Source organism: Salmo salar, chromosome 24 (genome assembly GCF_965601325.2).
Source record: "Salmo salar chromosome 24, fSalSal1, whole genome shotgun sequence".
Classification (NCBI taxonomy): domain Eukaryota; kingdom Metazoa; phylum Chordata; class Actinopteri; order Salmoniformes; family Salmonidae; genus Salmo; species Salmo salar.
The window spans coordinates 44,708,159-44,732,699 of record NC_138314.1 but is presented as its reverse complement, the minus strand read 5'-3'; the positions used below and the strand labels follow the sequence as shown (position 1 = coordinate 44,732,699).

Below are 24,541 nucleotides of genomic sequence, written 5' to 3'. Positions count from 1 at the left end.
AATAACGATATCAACCGGTTTGACGTGGCCATATTGGCCATACTAGTTCCAGTGCATAACTGAGTCATAGGAAGAAAGCAATTCAGATCAACAAAAGTCTAAATAAACAGAAGCTCTGTAAGATAAAGTACTGTAAGATGGAGTATTGCAAGATAGAGTACTGTAAAATAGAGTACTGTAAAATGAGTACTCTAAGTTAGAGTACTGTAAGATAGAGTATTGTAAGATAGAGTGTTGTAAGATAGAGTACTCTAAGTTAGAGTACTGTAAGATGGAGTATTGCAAGATAGAGTACTGTAAGATAGAGTACTGTAAGATAGCTGCTCTATATAGTTTTGCTGCACATTATAACGCAGATCTTGATAGCTCAGCTTTTGCAGCATAGATATATTTAAACATGGATTATAACAAGTATTTATGCAGTATTACATATCCTGTGTTTAAAACAGCTCAATCCGTCCGTGGTTACTGCTGCTACGGAGAAGGGAATAGGTAAATAGGCAGATAAGCAAATATTTTGATAAAGAGGCTTATGAAATTGGTAGATTTATATTTAAAAGCATATGAAAATATAGCCTTTTAATATTAAAGCATATGAAAATATAGCCTTTTAATATTAAAGCATATGAAAATATAGCCTTTTAATATTAAAGCATATGAAAATATAGCCTTTGAATATTAAAGCATATGAAAATATAGCCTTTGAATATTAAAGCATATGAAAATATGTCCTTCAGTAACTCCAGTAACTGTTAGTGACCGTTAGGCGTTCTAAGCTGAGTGGAATGCTCAGATGAGCAGAGTCATCTGCTTTATGAAGGGATGTTGATGATTTAAGTAGTGTCAAGTGATACCGTGTGTGTGTGTGTGTGTGTGTGTGTGTGTGTGTGTGTGTGTGTGTGTGTGTGTGTGTGTGTGTGTGTGTGTGTGTGTGTGTGTGTGTGTGTGTGTGTGTGTGTGTGTGTGTGTGTGTGTGTGTGTGTGTGTTTGAGTGTGTGTTTGTGTGTGCGCGTCCACAGAAACCTTGAGAGGAACTGGAAGCACAGTGATACAGAGCTTGTATTAAAGACACACTACATGATGAAAAGTATGTGGACACCTGCTCGTCGAACATCTCAATCCAAAATCATGGACATTATTATGGAGTTGGTCCCCCCCTTTGCTGCTATAACAGCCTCCACTCTTCTGGGAAGGCTTTCTACTAGATTTTGGAACATTGCCACGAGGATTGGTTTCCATTCAGGCATAAGAGCATTAGTGAGGTGATGTTGGGCGATTAGGCCTGGCTTCCAGTCGGCGTTCCAATTCATTCCAAAGGTGTTCGATGGGGTTGAGGTCAGGGCTCTGTGCAGGCCAATCAAGTTCTTCCACACTGATCTCGACATACCATTTCTGTATGGACCTTGCTTTGTGGACAGGGACATTGTCATGCTGAAACAGGAAAGGGCCTTCCACAAACAGTTACCACAAAGTTGTATCTCCTAGTATAAGATAATTACAGACTGACTATCTCTCTCTCTCTCTCTCACACACACACACACACACACACACACACACACACACACACACACACACCAGGCATTCAAATGTAGTGAAAACAGAAGGTGTACAAGTGCATATTTGTACTAAATGGAAGACCTCTTTTTTGGGGCGTTGTGGTCCTTGGAGCGTTTTGTGTGCATGTCTACGTCTGTCCGTGTGTGTTTGTGAGTGTGTTTGTGGTGTGTGTGTGTGTGTGTGTGTGTGTGTGTGTGTGTGTGTGTGTGTGTGTGTGTGTGTGTGTGTGTGTGTGTGTGTGTGTGTGTGTGTGCCTACGGTGTTAGGCTTCACGGGGGGGGGGGGGGGGGGGCATGGAGAGAGAGAGGCTGGTCACTGTCCACTATCTCTGTACACATACATCATATAATCACATTCCCTGTCGGCCCGTATAAATCTGTATAGACCCAATTAAACGTAGCCCTTAGCACCTTTATACTCAAACAATATCAGGCTTCACTATGTAAAAATGGGATGTCCAGTTTCCATTGGACGGTTTAATAATAAATTCAACACATTTTAAAATTACAATGAGTCATTGTAATAACATTAACATGTGATAGTAGTAGAGAATTTGTAAAACACAAGAACAAAAAATAAAATTGAATATACAAAACGGATTAAAAAAAATTGTTTTTTTTTAAACTATACATCATATGCATTTGCAGAGCCTTGAATTGATACTGAAAGAAGAACACAAAGTGAGGAAAACAATTGTTTTTCTTTGTCTCTACACCTAGAACAACTCTATCCTGAAGTGCTATGATAATATACAATAATATATAATAATATATGATAACATATGAAATGCAGACATGAGGACACACAACAAAGTACAATAAAAAGGGCCATTTTCTTTTCACTTCAGAAAAATAAACTGTCTGATGCTGTGAAGAATGTGTTTTTTTTTTATATAGACTTCTTTGCTATTCTGCGATAATTAAAAATATATGATTTTCAAAGTGGAAATTTAATTATAAAACTTCCTGATCTAAATTATTGCAAAATACAGTGTTTTACACATAGTTGAACACTTTTTTTGATTACCTTTTTTTTAACATGTTGTGTTTTCAAAAAGACAAAATATTCATAATTTTACAACCTTCCAAATGTGAATAAGACAAATATAGAAATGGCTTTTTAGAAAAATGTATCCAATTCTAAATAAAATGACAACAAGATATAGTGAAATAACTACATTCAAACCAACTTTTAAAGGCAAAATGTGGCTCTTTGGGCATCTCACATAAAATTCCATCCATCATGCAGAAAAACAAAAGTGCAAGAAAATACATATTAATTCTTTATAAGAAAATAATCTTAGGCAAAGTACAAGTGCTGTATTAGCATTTTTAAACCAATATTACAAATATTTTTTTATTTATAAAAAGTGAACAATTTGATCTCTCCATGGAACATTTGGAAATGGCACAAGAGGGGAAGGAGAAGCCTCTTAAAACCAATGTGAAGCGTTGCTAGACTGGATAGCTGTGTTCTGGCTGGCATGTAAATAACTCATTAGTATGGGTTTAATAGCCGCTCTGTGCTCTCAGATGTAACATAAAAAGGGAATGTAAAAAAACCCCCCCAAAAAACAGTTAAATATATCTAAACGAAGCTGATTATCTGACCAAAATGTTAAACTGAGAAATTAGGCAAGAGACTAAAATATATGTCTGAAACTAATATCACAGCACCCTAAGGATTGTGTATCTGACCATCAGTGTCATTCCGGTCCCTTCCTGTCCACCCAGATAAAAAAAAAAAAAAAAAATGAATAATTAAGTCAGAGACGACGTGCGCGCCCAACCCGTCTCGTGCACTTGCATGCCCACCAAATGTGAAAATCCTGGCCCATTCCCCCTGAAACTTGATGGTTGTTGAACTTATTTTTAGTGTCATTTGATAAGCTTCCCTGGTTGCACAGAGACATCCCACTGACCCAGCCACTGGTCATTGTCTATACCGGTTCCCATCAAAACCGGGTGCGCTTTGTCAGGTTTCGGCTCGAATATCCATTTTGCATCTGAAGTACCGTATCCAAAGTGACTGGATCGTTGGAGCCATTTCTCTTCAGCTGCTGCCTTTCCTCCCCCACAGTGCTCCTCTCTCGCTGACATCATTTGGGATTGGCGTCATGACAACACGCTTGAGAAATCTACAACAAATATATATACTACCGTTTTTTTGGGGGGGGGGGGGGGGGTGGAGCGCTGCGTGCGAAGCTTGGTAACGTAATTTGAACAATACTTATCTGTACGTCGTATCCGTTGCCTTGGTTTTGCGTTTGGGTTTCGGACAGCCAGGGTGCACCAAACCGTCACCAAGGAGACAGGATGGGATGGCCTCTTTCTCTCCAAATAATGCACGTACAGTTGTAGGTCATTCAATGTCAAAAGCAATAAAAAAAAAAGACGACCAAATCTTCACAGGCTGCTGCTTGCTGTTCTCTTTAATTATTTTAATTAAACGTTGATATTCTGCTGCTGAGGGAAGCTATAGGGCTGAGACTGGAGGGAGGCAGGGAGGTCCTTGGAGGACTGGAGACAGAAGGGTAGAAGCAGGGAGGAACTTGGAGGACTGGAGACAGAAGGGTAGAAGCAGGGAGGAACTTGGAGGACTAGAGACAGAAGGGTAAAAGCATGAAGATCCTTGGAGGATTGGAGACAGAAGGGTAGAAGCAGCGAGACCCTTGGAGGATTGGAGACAGATGGGTAGAAGCAGGGAGGTCCTTGGAGGACTGGAGACAGAAAGGTAGAAGCAGGGAGGCCTTTGGGGGACTGGAGACAGAAAGGTAGAAGCAGGGAGGCCTTTGGGGGACTGGAGACAGAAGGGTAGAAGCAGGGAGGTCCTTGGAGGATTGGAGACAGAGGGGAAGGGTAGAAGCAGGGAGGTCCTTGGAGGACTGGAGACAGAAAGGTAGAAGCAGGGAGGTCCTTGGAGAACGAGACAGAAGGGTAGAAGCAGGGAGGTCCTTGGAGGATTGGAGACAGAGGGGAAGAAGCAGGGAGGTCCTTGGAGAACGAGACAGAAGGGTAGAAGCAGGGAGGTCCTTGGGGGACTGGAGACAGAGGGGAAGGGTAGAAGCAGGGAGGTCCTTGGAGGACGAGACAGAAGGGTAGAAGCAGGGAGGTCCTTGGAGGATTGGAGACAGTGGGGAAGGGTAGCAGTGACATTGGAGACAGCTGTATGTATATCTTAAAACTCTTCAACTGACTGACTGTCATGTTTATTGGGTTGTGATGTTGTATGCCTTAGTGAGCATACAGCAGATTGCATCAAAACAGAGGGGAACACAGCCAAGCACCATGTCAGGGGCTTCAGGCAGCCTATCCCTTAAACCAAGTCTGAAGAAGAGAGCTGTGGTGGTCTGGTCAGAGGGGCTGTCCTGTCCTGTCCCGGCCCGGCCCGGCCCGGCCCGCGGTGGGATAACGCTCTAATAACCCTCCCCTTGTCCCCAGTACATAATGAAAGAAAGGTGTCTTCACAAAATTAAAGGGCAAAAGTCTTAGCTACTGCTTCTAATACCTTAGGGCATCCTGGCTGTCCACAGTTTGTCATGCGTGTGCACTTCTCAGTGTTAAAATGACAGGATCTACGTTCATAGGGGGTCCCGCCAGGCATCTTTCAAACGGTAGTGGAGGGAGAGGAGTTGGAGAGGATTTGTGATGAGACGTTGCCAAGAGGCGATGGACTTGTGCACTGTGTGTCGAGGCCTGCTGGGAGTATTCATACTGCCACGCTAAAGGCATCACAGTCTTGCTCGCTCTCTCTCTCTCTCTCTCTCTCGCTCGCTGTGTTTTTTTTTTTAGATTGCTTCCGTCTGTGCCCATGAAATAAGGTTTTCCACAGAGGGCACAATATGGTCAGAATATGTTAATCCTTTGGTGCACAAAAAAAAAAAATAAAAAAAAAAATGGATCCGAACGGCCAGTTTGTCCAGTACTTTTATTCGCTTTGGCTTGTGAAAAAAATATATGTTAATAAAAATTAAAAAAAACGACAAGTGGGAAAAAAATGAAGTTAAATCCCAGTTACGGATGGATGGATGGAAATATTTAAATGTTCTTATGAGTATGATTTTTGAGAAAGCAGGAGATATCATGGAGAAGAGTCCCCATTTTGTGCACAAAATGGAGAGAAGCAAATGGATAGTGGTTTTTGGACACTATAGTTTTTTGGGGGGATTTTAAATGTTCAAAAATATTTAGCTTTTTAACCGAGAGAATAGTCATCATTGTAGATTATATTCCTTTGTCTTCTAACGGTTCTGCAGTCGGCTGAAATTAATACATTTCCCCTGAAATGAGAAAGAATAAGACATGGCATTAGACTCCAAAATTGCATACAGTACAATCATCACTACTGAAATAAGTTATTTATAAAAAATAAAACACTCATAAATCATTGTAATATTTGTTACAACTAATATTACTCAAACTTAAATTGTAATATTTTCCCAACAAAAAATGGCAAATACATTTGAAGTAAATCTAGTTGTTGCAGCATAGGAATATTAAATATTGTACATGTTAATAAAGTACTATAAAATACTTCATAAAGTATTCATACCCCTTTGACTTAGTTAACATTTTGCTATGATTTGCCAGATTTCAAAATGGATTAAATCAATGTTGTTTTTCTAACCCATCTACACACAATAACCCCATAATGACAAGGTGGGGAAAAAAATGTTTTACAAATGTTTGCAAACGTATTGAAAATAATTTGACCTTGTGATTTATGTTATGTCCTGCTGAAAGGTGAATTCATCTCCCAGTGTCTGGTGGAAAGCAGACTGAACCAGATGTTCCTTCTTTTCATTTAGGTTAGTATTGTTATAGATCCATCCTCAGTTTTCTCCTATCACAGCCATTTATTGATACACCAGCCAAAGTGTATTTAATAACTTCACCATGCTCAAAGGGATATTCAATGTCTGCTTTTTTATTTTTTACTCATCTATCAATAGGTGACCTTCTTTGCGAGGCATCGGAAAACCTCCCTGGTCTTTGTGGTTGAATCTGTGTTTGAAATTCCCTGCTCGACTGAGAGACCTTACAGATAATTGTATGTGGGGTACAGATATGAGAGTAGTCAAAAATAAAATCCTGTTAAACACTATTATTGCAGACATCATGAGTCCATGCAAGCACATTTTTACTCCTGAACTTATTTAGGCTTTCCATAGCAAAGGGGTTGAATACTTATTGACTCAAGAAATTTCAGCGCTTTATTTTTTATACATTTGTAAAAATGTCAAAAACATAATTCAACTTTGACATTATTGGGTTATTGTGTGTAGGTCAGTGACAAAATACATTTCAATTTTATCCACTTTAATTCAGGATGTAACACAACAAAATGTGGAAAATGTCAAGGGGTGTGAATAGTCTCTGGAGGCTATCTACATTTCCACAGAAGTACAATTTTGTAGTTATTTCTGCAACAAATTACAACATACTGTATAAACATTTAAATACTTTCTTTCATCAGAAACAGAATTTTAATATTTTAAAAAGTTTTAATATAAAAACAAAAGTACTAAATACAATTTCACCTATCAGTAAGATTACAAACAATAAAACATTTTACATTGTACTTTATAAAAGCAATATTCTCATACTATGTCAAATATACAATGAAATACATAATATACCCATTAAGAAAATATCTTACATATTGCAATAGTCTTGTAACAGAATGTATAAGGCACAATGTGAGGACTCACTCACAACTCAATAACAACTGTTATTCCTTCACATGCCACCAAGCTGCCCGCCACAACAACAATATCTCAATGAAGGCCCCTTGACCGTGGTGGTCTCATCCCACTAAGGGTGTCCTGTATAGGGCAGCATGGGGTAACACAGACCAGGGTTGGGGTCAATTCTAATTAAAGTCACTCAAATCAGGAAATGATTTGAATAAAAAAAAAAAAATGTTTTATCAACTTTTTAAATAAATAACTTCTATTCTACAGTTTATTGAGAAGTCTTTCAAAATATATGTTCAATTATAGAATTACAATTGACCCCAACCCTGGTGTGGACTACAGGAAGTCCAGAGGAAAGGCTGCTGGGAGGGAAACAGCACATTACAGTGGTATGGCTTCAGCTCTCACTGGTACCAAGCAGGAGCTCTGACCCAGCTCTCACTGGTACCAAGCAGGAGCTCTGACCCAGCTCTCACTGGTACCAAGCAGGAGCTCTGACCCAGCTCTCATTGGTACCAAGCAGGAGCTCTAACCCAGCTAATATACAGACACCAAGCAGGAGCTCTAACCCAGCTAATATACAGGCACCAAGCAGGAGCTCAAACCCAGCTAATATACAGGCACCAAGCAGGAGCTCAAACCCAGCTAATATACAGTAATATACAGACACCAAGCAGGAGCTCTAACCCAGCTAATATACAGACACCAAACAGGAGCTCTAACCCAGCTAATATACAGGCACCAAGCAGGAGCTCAAACCCAGCTAATATACAGTAATATACAGACACCAAGAGGGAGCTCTAACCCAGCCAATATACAGAAACCAAGAGAGAGCTCAAACCCAGCTAATCTACAGGCACCAAGAGAGAGCTCTAACCCAGCCAATATACAGAAACCAAGAGAGAGCTCAAACCCAGCTAATATACAGTAATATACAGACACCAAGAGAGAGCTCTAACCCAGCTAATATACAGGCACCAAGAGAGAGCTCTAACCCAGCCAATATACAGAAACCAAGAGAGAGCTCTAACCCAGCTAATATACAGTAATATACAGACACCAAGAGAGAGCTCTAACCCAGCTAATATTCAGTAATATACAGACACCAAGAGAGAGCTCTAACCCAGCTAATATACAGACACCAAGAGAGAGAGCTCTAACCCAGCTAATATACAGACACCAAGAGAGAGAGCTCTAACCCAGCTAATATACAGACACCAAGAAAGCGCTCTAACCCAGCCAATATACAGACACCAAGAGAGAGCTCTAAACCCACCCCCAACCTGCCACTACTACTCTCCCACACCCAAAGACAAACACAACTGACACTGTGCCGAGCCCACCTTCTCTCTCTCTCCCTCCCTCCCTCCCTCCCTCCCTCCCTCCCTCCCTCCCTCCCTCCCTCCCTCCCTCCCTCCCTCCCACTCACTCACCCAACCACCCCCCTCCCTCCCTCCCACCTCCCTCGCACCCCCCCCCCTCCCTCCCTCCCTCCCTCCCTCCCTCCCTCCTGACATTGGATGCACTAACCGGACAGATGCCAATGCAACGACTGAGTTGTTGTGAGCATCCAAAAACCATGAAAGGTCGGAGAGGGTTGCTTTGTTCCTACACTGTTGAGTCCAACAGCCACTCTTGTGGCCGTCGTTTCCATGGTTCAACATTGCAGTGGGGGCAGCCACAACAGTTAGCAGATCCACTCTTGGGTTGTGCCTCGCTAAAATATATTTGGATTAGAACTGGAGTTTAGACAAAATATAGAATCCTCCTTGTTTTCTCTCTTGACATCAAGTGTGTGTACCTTCCCTGTGGCTCAGTTGGTAGAGCATGGTGTGTGTGCAACGCCAGGGTTGTGGGTTTGATTCCCACGGGGGGGGCCAGTACATAAAATAAAAAAAAGAAATGCATGAAATGAAATGTATGCATTCACTACTGTAAGTCGGTCTGGATAAGAACGTCTGCTAAATGACTAAAATGTCAAATGTACCCGCTCTCGTAGTAGTGTATGTGTGTGGGCTTTGCTCCATCTCTGCATGGTAAAGCTCCTGGATGTCGACCCTCTGTGCCTAATCTCACACAGTCAACAAAGAAGGCACGTCAGATGCTGTTTTGGCCGTCGACACCAGAGCAGCTAAATTCACTGGATTTTCTGGGGTTTAAAACGTAAAGGGGACTTTGAAAAAGCTGCTTCTCAGCAGGAGCTGAGGATTGAGACTATGGTCCTATTCTGGGACTGAGACTATGGTCCTATTCTGGGACTGAGACTATGGTCCTATTCCGGGACTGAGACTATGGTCCTATTCCGGGACTGAGACTATGGTCCTATTCCGGGACTGAGACTATGGTCCTATTCCGGGACTGAGACTATGGTCCTATTCCGGGACTGAGACTATGGTCCTATTCCGGGACTGAGACTATGGTCCTATTCCGGGACTGAGACTATGGTCCTATTCTGGGACTGAGACTATGGTCCTATTTTGGGATTGAGACTATGGTCCTATTCCGGGACTGAGACTATGGTCCTATGTAGTTGTTTCTTCGGGATGGAAAAATGTTTTCAGTGTAAAATGAAAGAACAAAACCCAGAGATAAAAGTCGGCAGAGAAGATAATGGACCTATATATGTTTCAATAAGATCATCTTTCAGAACTAACGATCACCAAAGACTGAAATTCCAAAAATGTCATAGAATGGAGCCCCCATTGATTTAGTTATAATGTTTGAGTCTCCCCCCTCCCTTTGCTAATGGTTAAACAGGTGCAGCACAATACTGTCCGACCCATTCCAGCTCTCCTGATCCTGTTCCTGGGCCAGTGAGCTCTTGGCAGTGTGAGTTGCACAGAGGCACATAAACACACACACACACACACACACACACACACACACACACACACATACGCAGAGGGAGAGATGGTGATGTGTGGTACCACCCGTCAGAGTACAGAGAGGGAGAACAATAGAAAAGTCTCCACGTCAGCATGGGATGTCAGAGGAATTCCATCAGACGGATGGATGGATGGAGGGATGACTGACTGGAAGGATAGAAGGATGGATTGGTAGATGACAGAGGTGGGGAGATTGAGAAGTGATGTGACAAGGGGTGGAGGGTGGTTTTTTTCTTTCTCTCCTTGTAGTCGGAGAGAGAGATTCAGAGAGAGATCCAAGCTACTGTCTCATGATTAATAGGTACCATTAAAACCCCTCCATTAGGTTTGTACTGAAATACATTTGGAGAAATTGAGAAGTAGAGTTTTCTAAATGATGTCAATTAAAACTTCAGATATGTTAAAGAGACCCAAAGGGTGGTGTTAGAATAATGTATCCAACTGCAATTCACACTAAAATACTAGTGTGGTCTTGTACAAATATTGTATAATAGAAAATTAATATTCATAGCTACAGGTCTGAGATACTTTTGAAAATATATATACAGTTCCTATATATATTTTGTTACTTTACAGCCTTATTCTAAAATAGATTTTCTACAATACATTCCTGAGCAATCTACACACTATACCCCATAATGACAAAGCTAAAACATTTTTTTTGTTGTAAATGTATTAAAAATAAAAAACAGAAATAACTACTTTACATAAGTATTCAGACCTTTCTCTATGAGACTCGAAATTGAGTTTAGATGCATCCTGTTTCCATTCGATCATCCTTGAGATGTTTCTACAACTTCATTGGAGTCCACCTGTGGTAAATTCAATTGATTAGACATGATTTGGAAAGGCACACACCTGTCTATATAAAGGTCCTACAGTTGACAGTGCATGTCAGAGCAAAAACCAAGCTATGAGGTGGAAGGAATTGTCCTCCACAGTGGCCTCCATCATTCTTAAATGGAAGAAGTTTGGACCTACCAAGACTCTTCCTAGAGCTGGCCGCCTGGCCAAACTGAGCAATCGGGGTAGAAGAGCCTTGGTCAGAGAGGTAACCAAGAATGCGGTGGTCACTCTGACAAAGACCTAGAGTTCCTCTGTAGGGAGAACCTTCCAGAAGGACAACCATGTCTGCAGCACTCCACCAATCAGGTGGCCAGACGGAAGCCACTCTTCAGTAAAAGGCACATGACAGTCCGCTTGGAGAGATCCTTGATGAAAACCTGCTCCAGAGCACTCAGGACCTCAGACTGCAGCGAAGGTTCACCTTCCAACAGGACAACGACCCTAAGCACACAGCCAAGACAACGCAGGAGTGACTTTGGCAAAAGTCTCTGAATGTCCTTGAGTTGCCTAGACTTGAACCTAATCGAACATCTCTGGAGAGAGACCAGAAAATAGCTGTGCAGCAACGCTCCCCATCCAACCTGACAGAACTTGAGAGGATCTGCAGAGAAGAATGGTAGAAACTCCCCAAATACAAGTGTGGTATCTCAGATGGGGGGGGGGGAGTAAGGCCTAAGAGGGTTTTTATAAATAAACATCAAACAGTGGGTCTTGCGTTGGGTATATAGAGATGACCAGTTTACAGAGGAGTATAGAGTGCAGTGATGTGTCCAATAAGGAGCATTTTTTGGGGCAGATGGTTTAGATAATTTCGTCTTTAAGGTTGCTGCCCCGATCATCACCAAGCCTGTCTCTGACCTTTTTAACCTGTCTCACCTCTCTGGGGAAGTTCCCATTGCTTGGAAGGCAGCCACCGTGTGTCCTTTATTTAAAGGGGGACGATCAAGCTGATCCTAACTGTTATAAGTCAATTTATTCCCAAGTTGTTCTAAAACAAGTGTTGTGTTCAGTATTCCCAAGTTTGGCAACAGATCTCCTCCAAAAATTGCCATACCAAAATATCACCCTGTGGGGACACCTCTTTTCTTATCTGACCATAGCTTTGGCCTGGCGATGCAAATACCATCTTGGTGGCGGTTTGAAGGTTTTGTCTCTGACCCACCATATTGTCTGGAGCTGCAGAGTTCTGCCAGACTTCAGAGAACAAGAACATGTTTGTCGATCAGAGTTTTGGCTCGTCCCTTGTCAAGGCTCCAGGAGTGTGTGTGTGTGTGATTTTACATCTCATCTCTCTCTGAACAGCTTGATTCCCCCAACAACACTACACGTCCCCAAGGATCTGTCTTACACTCTTCAGTTTCTACATGAGGGACTGAGACCAAGAAAACGGGTTGTACGGCATCCATATTAGGAAGTCCCTAGCATGAACACAACTGAGGGAGTTTCTGACAACTGAGAGAGTTCCTAATATGGATGCCGTAGTGGTGGAACCCAGAGTTTGGTCCATGACCAACTACGCCATTTTGTGGTGCTCATCTTTTACATAAGTTAATAAGACATTTCCATATAAGTTATATGAAACATTTTTGGTAAACAATGAAATACATGGAAAACAAGAATATTTTATATTTGTCACAATATGTCCTTTAGCTTTGAGCCGCCACATATATAAATCAGGCTCCAGAGTGGCGCTAAGGCACTGCATCTCAGTGCTAGAAGCGTCACTACAGATCCTGGTTCAATTCCAGCCTGTATCACAGCCGGCTGTGATTAGGTGTCCCATAGGGTGGTGCACAATTGGCCCTAGTGTTGTCCAGTTAGGCTTTGTAAATAAGAATTTGTTCTTAACTGACTTGCTTAGTTAAAATAAAGGTAAAATGTAATTATTGGCTGCAATGAAATATAATAATTACAGAACAATGCTAAAGTTAAATGTCTTCTTTACATGCATGAGGTCACAATGACATTTATTGTAAAAAAAATTAATATAAAGTGAGTAAAAACACTTTCAATACCTCCAAATCGGACACATTCCAATGTCCCTCTCTGTCTGTGGAGTCTCACCAATCAGACATGTGTTCCTGCTTTATCCTCTCGCTACATATTGAACAAATTAAGAAGTTGAAAATAGACGTAGACTAGGGAGAAGTGCAGCTGCAAAGGGGACAGCAGGAGTGCCAGAGTGTGAGCAATCCTCCCATACTCAAGGCCTCCCCTGTCAGTCCACACAGCCCCACATCGGTGCACAGACACACACTGCCCACATAGCACTGCCATCTGTCCTGTAGGGAAATCAAAGCCACCAGGGCTACAGCCAACAACATGATGCCAGGCCATTTCCTCTCGTTGTTACAGGCTTTGGTTTTCATTTTTTGATTTCGACGTTGGTTCTGTTTAGCCGTGGACATGATTGCAGTCGTCCTTGTTGGTCAGGATGTGTTGCACCTGTCGCCTCGTTACTCAGTCGTTAGTTTCACCTGTGCCGGCACAGCTGATATTTAAAGAGCCACAGAGCCAATGTCCCAGTTTACATGATAGATGTCGGAAGAACTAGACTACTACACCCTCTTTCAGTTTGTGAACACAAAGACATTTATTTTGTGTCTCCGTGTTTGGGTTGTTCCACATTTATTTTCACTCCCTAAGTTGGTGTGGGTTTGAATTTTTTTGGGGGGAGCAAATATAGTGGGTGTCCATGGTGTTATCAGGAAAATATAGTGGGTGTCCATGGTGTTATCAGGCAAATCTGTGGGTGTCCGTGGTGTTATCGGGCAAATATAGTGGGTGTCCATGGTGTTATCAGGAAAATATAGTGGGTGTCCATGGTGTTATCGGGCAAATATAGTGGGTGTCTATGGTGTTATCAGGAAAATCTAGTGGGTGTCCGTGGTGTTATCGGGCAAATATAGTGGGTGTCCATGGTGTTATCAGGAAAATCTAGTGGGAGTCCGTGGTGGGGATCTTTCCAGAAAACCATTTTAAAACCATCAGTGACTCATTTGTTAGTTCTTTTTTTTCTGTTGTGTGACAATTTGTAGTTTATTGGGAAACGTAACAAAATGTGTCCCAGTTTTTTTTTTTTTTTTTGTAGTTGCTAAAATCACTCTGAAGCAGTGGAAAGTTGCAAAATATACAAAAAGTAAATTACAAATATTTTGATTTGGGAGCATTTGTGGGGAACTCTACTTGGGAGATACTGGATAAATATACAAAGATGAATCTGCTCATCATTGCAAAGCATTATGACATCAAAGTTTCAGATGCAGATTCAAAAGCAGCTGTCAGAGTTAGTCTGTACTGCTTTGGTAGAGAAGGAAAATCCTCCCATAGAGGGAGGACGATGAATAGAGTCCTACGGGTGGTAGAGAACACCCCATAGAGGGAGAACGATGAATAGAGTCCTACGGGTGGTAGAGAACACCCCATAGAGGGAGGATGATGAATAGAGTCCTACGGGTGGTAGAGAACACCCCATAGAGGGAGGATGATGAATAGAGTCCTATGGGTGGTAGAGAACACCCCATAGAGGGAGGATGATGAATAGAGTCCTACGGGTGGTAGAGAACACCCCATAGAGGGAGGATGATGAATAGAGTCCTACGGGTGGTAGAGGACACCCCATAGAGGGAGGATGATGAATAGAGTCCTACGGGTGGTAGAGAACACCCCAATAGAGGTGAGGATGATGAATAGAGTCCTACGGGTGGTAGAGAACACCCCATAGAGGGAGGATGATGAATAGAGTCCTACGGGTGGTAGAGGACACCCCATAGAGGGGAGGATGATGAATAGAGTCCTACGGGTGGTAGAGAACACCCCATAGAGGGAGGATGATGAATAGAGTCCTACGGGTGTAGAGACACCCCATAGAGGGAGGATGATGAATAGAGTCCTACGGGTGGTAGAGAACACCCCATAGAGGGAGGATGATGAATAGAGTCCTACGGGTGGTAGAGAACACCCCATAGAGGGAGGATGATGAATAGAGTCCTACGGGTGGTAGAGAACACCCCATAGAGGGAGGATGATGAATAGAGTCCTACGGGTGGTAGAGGAACAGGGGGCGGGGCCCGGGGGAGGTAGAGGGGGAGGAGGTCGGGGGAGGGTGAGGGAGGTGAGAGGTCCTACGGGTGGTAGAGAACACCCCATAGAGGGAGGATGATGAATAGAGTCCTACGGGTGGTAGAGAACACCCCATAGAGGGAGGATGATGAATAGAGTCCTACGGGTGGTAGAGAACACCCCATAGAGGGAGGATGATGAATAGAGTCCTACGGGTGGTAGAGAACACCCCATAGAGGGAGGATGATGAATAGAGTCCTACGTGTGGTAGAGAACACCCCATAGAGGGAGGATGATGAATAGAGTCCTACGGGTGGTAGAGAACACCCCATAGAGGGAGGATGATGAATAGAGTCCTACGGGTGGTAGAGAACACCCCATAGAGGGAGGATGATGAATAGAGTCCTACGGGTGGTAGAGGACACCCCATAGAGGGAGGATGATGAATAGAGTCCTACGGGTGGTAGAGAACACCCCATAGAGGGAGGATGATGAATAGAGTCCTACGGGTGGTAGGGGACACCCCATAGAGGGAGGATGATGAATAGAGTCCTACGGGTGGTAGGGGACACCCCATAGAGGGAGGATGATGAAGAGTCCTACGGGTGGTAGAGGACACCCCATAGAGGGAGGATGATGAATAGAGTCCTACGGGTGGTAGAGAACACCCCATAGAGGGAGGATGATGAATAGAGTCCTACGGGTGGTAGAGAACACCCCATAGAGGGAGGATGATGAATAGAGTCCTACGGGTGGTAGAGAACACCCCATAGACGTGCAACTGAGAGAGGTAGAACTAAAGACAAAAAGAAATTGGTGCAACAGAAATTAGATCTTGAACACAAGGGAAAAGAACATGAGAAGAGATCGAAACAACAGAAATTAGAATTTGAACAGGCCATTTGGTTAAAACGGCTAGAACCAGAAGAACGTGCAGCGAGACTAGTACCAGAAGAACGTGCAGCTAGTCTAGAACCAGAAGAACGTGCAGCGAGACTAGTACCAGAAGAACGTGCAGCTAGTCTAGAACCAGAAGAACGTGCAGCGAGACTAGTACCAGAAGAACGTGCAGCTAGTCTAGAACCAGAAGAATATTCAGCTAGTCTACAACCAGAAGAACATACAGCTAGTCTACAACCAGAAGAATACACAGCTAGTCTACAACCAGAAGAATATACAGCTAGTCTACAACCAGAAGAATACAGCTAGTCTACAACCAGAAAAACACACAGCTAGTCTAGAACCAGAAGAATACACAGCTAGTCTACAACCAGAAGAATACACAGCTAGTCTAGAACCAGAAGAATACACAGCTAGTCTACAACCAGAAGAATACACAGCTAGTCTACAACCAGAAGAATACACAGCTAGTCTACAACCAGAAGAATACACAGCCAGACTAGAACCAGAAGAATACACAGCTAGTCTACAACCAGAAGAATACACAGCTAGTCTAGAACCAGAAGAATACACAGCTAGTCTACAACCAGAAGAATACACAGCTAGTCTACAACCAGAAGAATACACAGCTAGTCTAGAACCAGAAGAATACACAGCTAGTCTACAACCAGAAGAATACACAGCTAGTCTAGAACCAGAAGAATACACAGCTAGTCTACAACCAGAAGAATACACAGCTAGTCTAGAACCAGAAGAATACACAGCTAGTCTACAACCAGAAGAACGTGCAGCTAGTCTAGAACCAGAAGAACGTGCAGCTAGTCTAGAACCAGAAGAACGTGCAGCGAGACTAGTACCAGAAGAACATACAGCCAGACTAGAACCAGAAGAACATACAGTCTAGAACCAGAAGAACATACAGCCAGACTAGAACCAGAAGAACATACAGCCAGACTAGAACCAGAAGAACATACAGCCAGACTAGAGCCAGAAGAACACACAGCTAGTCTACAACCAGAAGAATACACAGCTAGTCTACAACCAGAAGAACACACAGCTAGTCTACAACCAGAAGAATACACAGCTAGTCTAGAACCAGAAGAATACACAGCTAGTCTACAACCAGAAGAACATACAGCTAGTCTACAACCAGAAGAACATACAGCTAGTCTACAACCAGAAGAATACACAGCTAGTCTAGAACCAGAAGAACATTCAGCCAGAATAGAACCAGAAGAACGCACAGCCAGACAAGAACAGGAACGTGAGCATGCCATTCGATTAAAAGAGATGGATCTGGAAGTACTCCGAATCCAGTCAGACCATCCCTGCACCCTCAACAGAGTTTGATCTTGGTTGGAACAGCCTTTTATCGCCTTTTTCACCGAAAAGGAGGTGTACGTATATTTTACTCTGTTTGAGAGGTTTGTCAAATCACTAAAATGTCTGTGAAATATTTAATTAATTAATAAACAAATACAACTTATACAAGAGCTAGGTACATGCTGTGTACTAGGAAGAAAGTAAATACCGCCAACATCAATGGGATAGCGCACAACCAGATATGTTGAAGAGCCCTAAAGGACATTAGAACATAACTCCTTTTGACCTCTGTCTGAGGAAGGCTGAGGCCGATACGTAAGCTTAATAAACAAAGGTGACACTAGCAAGCTCAGTGTGCAAGTTTTGATTTTCTTTCCCACGCAACAAGCAAATTCAGATGTGTGAGTGCTTTCCTATTTTGTACCTCTTTTTTTTCCTCTATATCAAAATAGATCCAGTCTAATCTGGCAGCTGTGAGGTATCTGTTCCCTTTCAGTCTGTCAACATGGGCACCACATACTATGGGGAGACGCACTCTTGAGACTTCGGTTGAAGGATCTACAATTACGCATGACAAGGCCAATGAAATCCAAGCCTCACTGGAAGCCCCGCCTTCCAAAGGTGACATGAGTAAGGCTCAGATTCATTCCTTCAATTATACCGCTCTTCGCCTCGGTGTGAACAGGAACGATTCACACTACTAAAACAAATAATTGGAACACGAGACGTTTGTACCAACTAAACTGTCCCTTAGTGGTGGAGCGTTCTCACCCCCTGGACATTGTGTGCTGAAGTTAGAACTTGTCCTCATATGTTTTCTAACCACAAACCAATGAGTTATTTGCATTACCACGTATGGCATATAAACTCCTTGGAAAGACCTTTAGCATTTTCTGAGGAAGCTTGGAATTACCGACACCGCCTTTCTTTTCCCGGATGCCGGTACATCGGCTGGGAGATGGATTGGGTGGTCTACTAGCGCCGGCTTATGTCAGCTAGCATGCTTAACTTCCGGCGAGTGAAACTTATTAGCTTTCCCCCGCCGTTATGGCAACCCCATCCCTAGGGGTTTGCGTGAACCCCCGATGCAGTAGCCCCCAGAGCCTTGGCACGGGTCTGAGTGACCGGTGCGCCCCTCCGCAAAAAACATGTATTTGACAATAACGTCCCCATGTTTGGCAAATGGGGTACTACGTCAGCCATTGCCAGAGCCCCCTGTGCCTGTAAAGGCGCCAGGCTTCATCTATCACAATGTATATTGGAAGCTTTTCCATGTTTAAATGCCGCCCCCCTCTGTTACCCTACATTCCACGGTGTTCACAGGGTTCAAGGGGTATATCAATCTCCCCAGAGTGAGAGTGACAAGTTTGGTCACTGTCCACAAGGGGGCACCCCTCCCCATAGGTGGCTTATACTGGGATTCATTCCTGATTCCTGCCTGTAGCTCACCAGTCCCTATGGGGTATCTAGTGCCAGGTTATGGGCTCTATAGAACACTAGCTGTTGGTAGCAGGCCATGCTATTATCCAAAATGCAGTCTCTGTAGTTCATATATGCCCCCAAATGAGATGTCTGACTCCAGTTCAATGCTTTTCATTCTTGGAATTATATTACGAATCACCTCTGTCTGTTAAAATAGAAAGGGTCTGTTTTTCAGAACTGTCTGTCCCATTCCCAGCTAGGTTACAAGGCGCTTTGTCGCCAATACCTATGACTAGTCGGTAGGGTAACCACCACAATAACGCTTTCCCCCTGAGTCTATTTTTAATGCGTGCGGTCCAGCGCAGGGTGACAGCCGGTTACCCGAGCTCATCATAAACCGAGTGAGGCTCGTTGTGACAACAGTATCCCCAAGTGGCATGGCCAATCAGGGCACGTCACTGATCACCGGAGCCCTGATACCCAGAGTGGGCTGGGTTTTAGGCAGACCTTGGCACATATAGAATACACTGTTTTTTTCAACCGATGTTCCACAATGTTCACGGGTGTTAAAAGTGTGTGAGTTCGATGAGAAGTGTTCCTTTTCCATGTTCAGAAGCACAGTTTTCAAGAGTGGTGGAAATGGAAGAAGAACCTCCTTCAGATGACACTTCACGGGAGTCTCGCTGTCTGCTACGACCAATGGCGTGCAATGAGAAGTGTCGCCCTGGATAATGCGAACAGTGACATCAGGATACATACAGGCTACAATTTGTTGTGCATCCCCCATGTTTCTGCAACGTCATCAAGTTGACATTTCCCGAGGCCTCAGCACCAATTTTGAGGTAGAAAATATCTTCCTGTCTCCAGAAACAGGCAATCTGAGTGGTTTCTATGTCGAAGAACCGGGACCTGCTGGTACAGCCGGTATTCCTGGATACGAAATGGTACAGGACTTTCTGTCCAATTCTACACCTACGTGCCCTCACCAAGTACCTCAGAATCTACAAACTTAGAATGCTCATGAGCCGCCGGCTTTTACAGCGATTGGCTGGTGGTGGCGGAGTCGAGGGGGGCAAGCAGTGTTACACACATCCAGTCTTCATAAGAAAACAGAAAAAGCGCTGTCTGACTCTACCTCAGTGTATTCCGTTTCTGGGTCTCGAGCAATGCTCACTCAAGTATCACGCTTTTCTATCTCCACAGGGGGTGTCCGGGTTCCAGCTCTGCTTAGCCATATTTCAGCTGGGTCGCAGTGCATTTTTCACCACTGCCTACTGGGGATGATGTCTTCTTTGATGGAAGTAGTTCACGTGGGGCTATCAGCCCTTCTAGTGCTGAGTGCAAGCCACTCCTCTCACAGCCTAACGCCGGTCGCTTCATCAGGTGTGGAGGCTCTCCCAGGTATGGGACATTTTCGCCAGGACTGACGTAGATCTTACGCATTGTGAGAAAACTTGCAGTGCCGTCTTTTTTTCACGTTGAGAACGTACGCTCTGGCGCACCAGTGGCCTCGTACCCTCCTTTACGTGTTTCCGCCAGTGGTTCTGATTCAGCCCACATTGGAGAGGGTGCACTGAGAGGGCTTACCATTGATTCTTGTCGCTGCCCATTGGCCCAGGCAGCCTTGGTTTGTGTAGATAATTTGCCTTTTAGGTGGGGTATCCGTGAAGACTCCCGTTGCGCAGGGACCTGTTTTGGCAAGCAAGGCCCGTGTGGTCCCGTGTGGCTCAGTTGGTAGAGCATGGTGTTTGCAACGCCAGGGTTGTGGGTTCGATTCCCACGGGGGACAAGTATGGGGGGAAAAAATGTATGAAATGTATGCATTCACTACTGTAAGTCGCTCTGGATAAGAGCGTCTGCTAAATGACTAAAATGTAAGGCCGGAGATTTGGTTCCTATGGGCCTGGCCATTAAGAGGGCCAATCTGATGGTTAGAGCTTTACCTTCCGAATGTTATTGCTACCATTCAGTCTGCAAGGGAAATCTTCACGATAGGGCTGTACGCAGGTAGACTAGTGGTCAGAGTGTTGGGCCAGTAACTGAAAGGTTGCTGGTTCGAATCCCTGAGCTGACAAGGTAGAACTCTGTTGTTCTGCCCTGAACAAGGCAATGCACAGATTGCCTTATCTGATGCGGTCAGGTCTGGGGGGAGTCTGCCATGGGCCGTTCCACTTAGTATCCGTTGGAGTCGGCTTGAGGTGTGATTATATTTCCCCATAGTTTGTTGAACAGAAATTGACTGACTGATCGGGAATGTACAGTTATGACTATAACTACTGTTCCCTGAAGGAGGGAAATGAGGCACAGCAACTATTTGGCCGTGCACCGCCGTTCCTGGGCTCGGTGAAAAGCGCTATTGATTGAATGAATCCAACCTGTGGAAGGCTGGGCTTCCAGCAAGGTGTAGATTTCTTTGGCCTTGTCAGGCGTGATTGTAGATCTTTCAACAGAAGCCGTGAGAGTGTGACTCCCCACAGTGTGTTGTACCTCGTTTCCCTCTTTCAGGGAACAGTAATTATAGTCATAACATTACATTCAGCTAACCTCCCTAAGATACCGAAATGTTCAGTAGAGGAAAGCTAGCCTAGCGTACAGTAGAGGAAAGCTAGTCTAGTGTACAGTAGAGGAAAGCTAGCCTAGCGTACAGTACAGGAGAGCTAGCCTAGTGTACAGTAGAGGAGAGCTAGCCTAGCGTACAGTAGAGGAGAGCTAGCCTAGCGTACAGTAGAGGAAAGCTAGCCTAGCATACTGTAGAGGAAAGCTAGCCTAGTGTACAGTAGTGGAAAGCTAGCCTAGCATACTGTAGAGGAAAGCTAGTCTTACTCCCTGTATAGTGTACTACTTCTGACCAGAGCTATATGGACCCTGATAAAAATAATGGTGCACTATGAAGGGAATATGGTGCAATTTTGGACAAATACATTACATGTGAGCATTGATAAAACGTGTCACTGATCGCTCTCCATAACATATCTCCATGTCAGGACGAGAAGCCCTTAAGATTAACTTTGTTGTGGCAATTTACCCGGGGCATTAAATCCCAACACTGAAACAGTGCATTCCAAATGGCACCATATTCTCTATACTCTATACTGTAGAGAACTGTGTCTTTCAATCTACAGCCATCAGTAAAAACATTGACACTGGCAGGCAGCGTCATACTGTTTACAGATAGTTTATCATCGGCTCCCATTCTAGTTCATGACATGGGATCGTACTACAGAGAGGAGAAAGGAAAATAGATGTTATCCAACTGATCCCCCTCATCCAATATATCACTGTAGCAGCACTGCTAACAGCCAGCACTGACATAGATATCTGTTACAGGTTAAGGAGACAGGCACGAACCACAGACTTTAGCAGCTTTACGGTTGACGTCAGCCTCCTGTCCTCTGTAAAAATGGGAGGCTGAGTATAACATCAAATCAAATTCAAGTCAAGTTTATTTGTCATATGTACAGGATACACACAATGAAATGCTTCCTGGCAGGTTCACTGTAAGTAACATGCATTGTTGTGTCAGGTTTTTAAAAAGAGGCTATTTGACCTTTGTCCTCCTCTTCGGTAACCTGGGTAACTCTCTGCGACTGGAGTATCAGTTTCAGTGTGTTGTTTTGTTCAGTGGACTAAACATCAAGGAGGTTTCGGTGAGTAGAATGATTAGATGGCCTTTGACCCTGTGTTTTAGGCCCAATCATGTGACATAGCAATATTTTATCCTGTGTTTTAGGCCCAATCATGTGACATAGCAATATTTTATCCTGTGTTTTAGGCCTTATCCATAAAGGAGAATTACACCAAAAATAAAAGCTATTGTCTGAGCATGGCGCTGGACCATCTGACATTTACATAATTTAGAGGCTCTTATCCAGAGCGACTTACAGGAACAATTAGGGTAAAGGTCCTTTCTCAAGGGCACATTGACAGATTTCCCCTAGTCAGCTCGGGGATTCGAAACAGCAACTTTTTACGATTACTGGCCCAACTGCTTAACCACTAGGCTACCACCCAGCCCATGAAAAGAAAAGAGGACAGTTTGATCGAATATGGTTTAAATGGAGGTTAAAACTCAGGCATGGCACATGATTGGGCCCTATGGAATCAATGGACAGTCATTGAGATCGTTCGCGCATACAAGATTTCCCGCCAAACATTCATTCCATCCCAACATGCAACACCAGCGCTGCCTGTTTGCTGGTCCGGAGATAAGTTAAATTCTCCTGAAGCCTACAGAACCGTACGTCGTACACAGTAGGTACCTTAAACTGTTTCATGCCCCACTATGCTATGCCTCCCATCCTGCCTGCTCTCCCTCTCTCTCTCCCCTTGTCTTTTCCCCTCCCCTGGTTTCAGTCAGTCAGAGTAAAGTGCACATCATTGCCAGCTAAGAGCTCTGGGTAGCTCTGGGCACCGTCCCTGGTCGTCCCAGAGAAACACCAGTGGTTCTGGCGTGGGCGGGCCTCACAGACAGGAGCAGAAAGGCACAGATGGCACTAATGGAGGAGAGGAATCCAACTGGGGGACCGGGACTGAGCCACACCGCCTCGGCCAAATAGCTCTAGTGGTTATGTGTCTGTCTGTATGTATGTCTCTACGCTCAGCCCAACCCAACCCGGGCTCCTAGCTCTACCAAGGTTAATTCCAATCCACAGCACTCCAGCATAAAGAATTTAGAATGATGAAATAATCATAACAGGACAGGAGGAGAGGACAGGAGGAAAGGACAGGAGGAGAGGACAGGAGGAGTGGAGGAGGTAGAGAAAGGGGGGGGGGGATCTGACTGGAAGCATGCCAAGAGGATCAGATGGAGCTTGGATGGTAGGATTGCGCTTGGATAGCTAGCGACTAGCGACGTACTGGAGCCTTGTCCAATTCGCAAACAGCAGGGATTGATTCCCAACCTGCCGCTCAGCAGGAAACTGTCTCTGCTTGTAATTGAGTGACAGAGGACATTGTGTTCAAATACAGAGCTGCACCACACAAATAAGTACTTAAACAATTGGAAAATGTTATCGCCTGGTGCCGACAGAGGTGGTCGCCTCGCTTCAGGTCCTTAGGAAACTATTCAGTCATTTGTTTTTTTCATGTATTATGTCTTACATTGTTCGCCCAGGAAATCTCAAGTGTTATTACATACAGCCGGGAAGAACTATTGGATATAAAATCGACGTGAACTTACCAACATTACGACCAGGAATACGACTTTCCTGAAACGGATCCTTTGTTCGAGCCTCCACCCTGGACATGGGATCTAATCCCAGAGGCCCGACCCAAAACAACGCGTTCGCCGAAGGAGAGGCAGACGGAGCGGCCTACTGGTCAGACTTAGAAGGCGAGCACACCATCCACCGCTTCCGAGCATTTTACTCGCCAATGTCCAATCTCTAGACAACAAGGTGGACGAAATTAGGGCACGAGTTGCCTTCCAGAGAGAGATTGTAACAATCTCTGTTTCACGGAAACATGGCTCACTCGGGATATGTTGTCAGAGTTGGTACAGCCACCCGGTTTCCTGAGGCTGCATTTATTGTAGCTGGGGATTTTAACAAAGCTAATCTGAGAACAAGGCTTCCTAAATTCTATCAGCATATCGAATGCGCAACACGGGCTGGTAGCGTTCTGGACCATTGCTACTCTCAGGTCTATCCAACGCTGGTCTGACCAATCGGATTCCACGGTTCAAGATTGCTTCGATCACGTGGACTGGGATATGTTCCGGGTAGCCTCAGCCAATAACATTGATGTATACGCTGACTCAGTGAGTGAGTATATTAGCAAGTGCATCGGTGATGTTGTACCCACTGTGACTATTAAAACCTTCCCTAACCAGAACCCGTGGATTGATGGCAGC

The 24,541-nt window shown here is 44.1% G+C and overlaps 1 protein-coding gene and 1 non-coding gene across 2 annotated transcripts in view; one reads left to right on the top strand and one right to left on the bottom strand.

The window, feature by feature from the left end:
- Positions 1–2,000: 2,000 nt before the first annotated feature.
- LOC106585928 (anthrax toxin receptor 2) overlaps positions 2,001–24,541 on the bottom strand; it is a 121,274-nt gene continuing 98,733 nt past the window's right edge. Inside the window, exon 16 of the mRNA XM_045707090.2 lies at positions 2,001–5,836. Within this exon, the coding sequence (XP_045563046.1) occupies positions 5,798–5,836 (39 nt within the window). The 3' untranslated portion in view covers positions 2,001–5,797. The remainder of the gene's footprint in view (positions 5,837–24,541) is intronic.
- Positions 20,406–20,479, top strand: trnaa-ugc (transfer RNA alanine (anticodon UGC)). The gene has a single exon. It is a non-coding gene; the product is annotated as a tRNA-Ala (tRNA).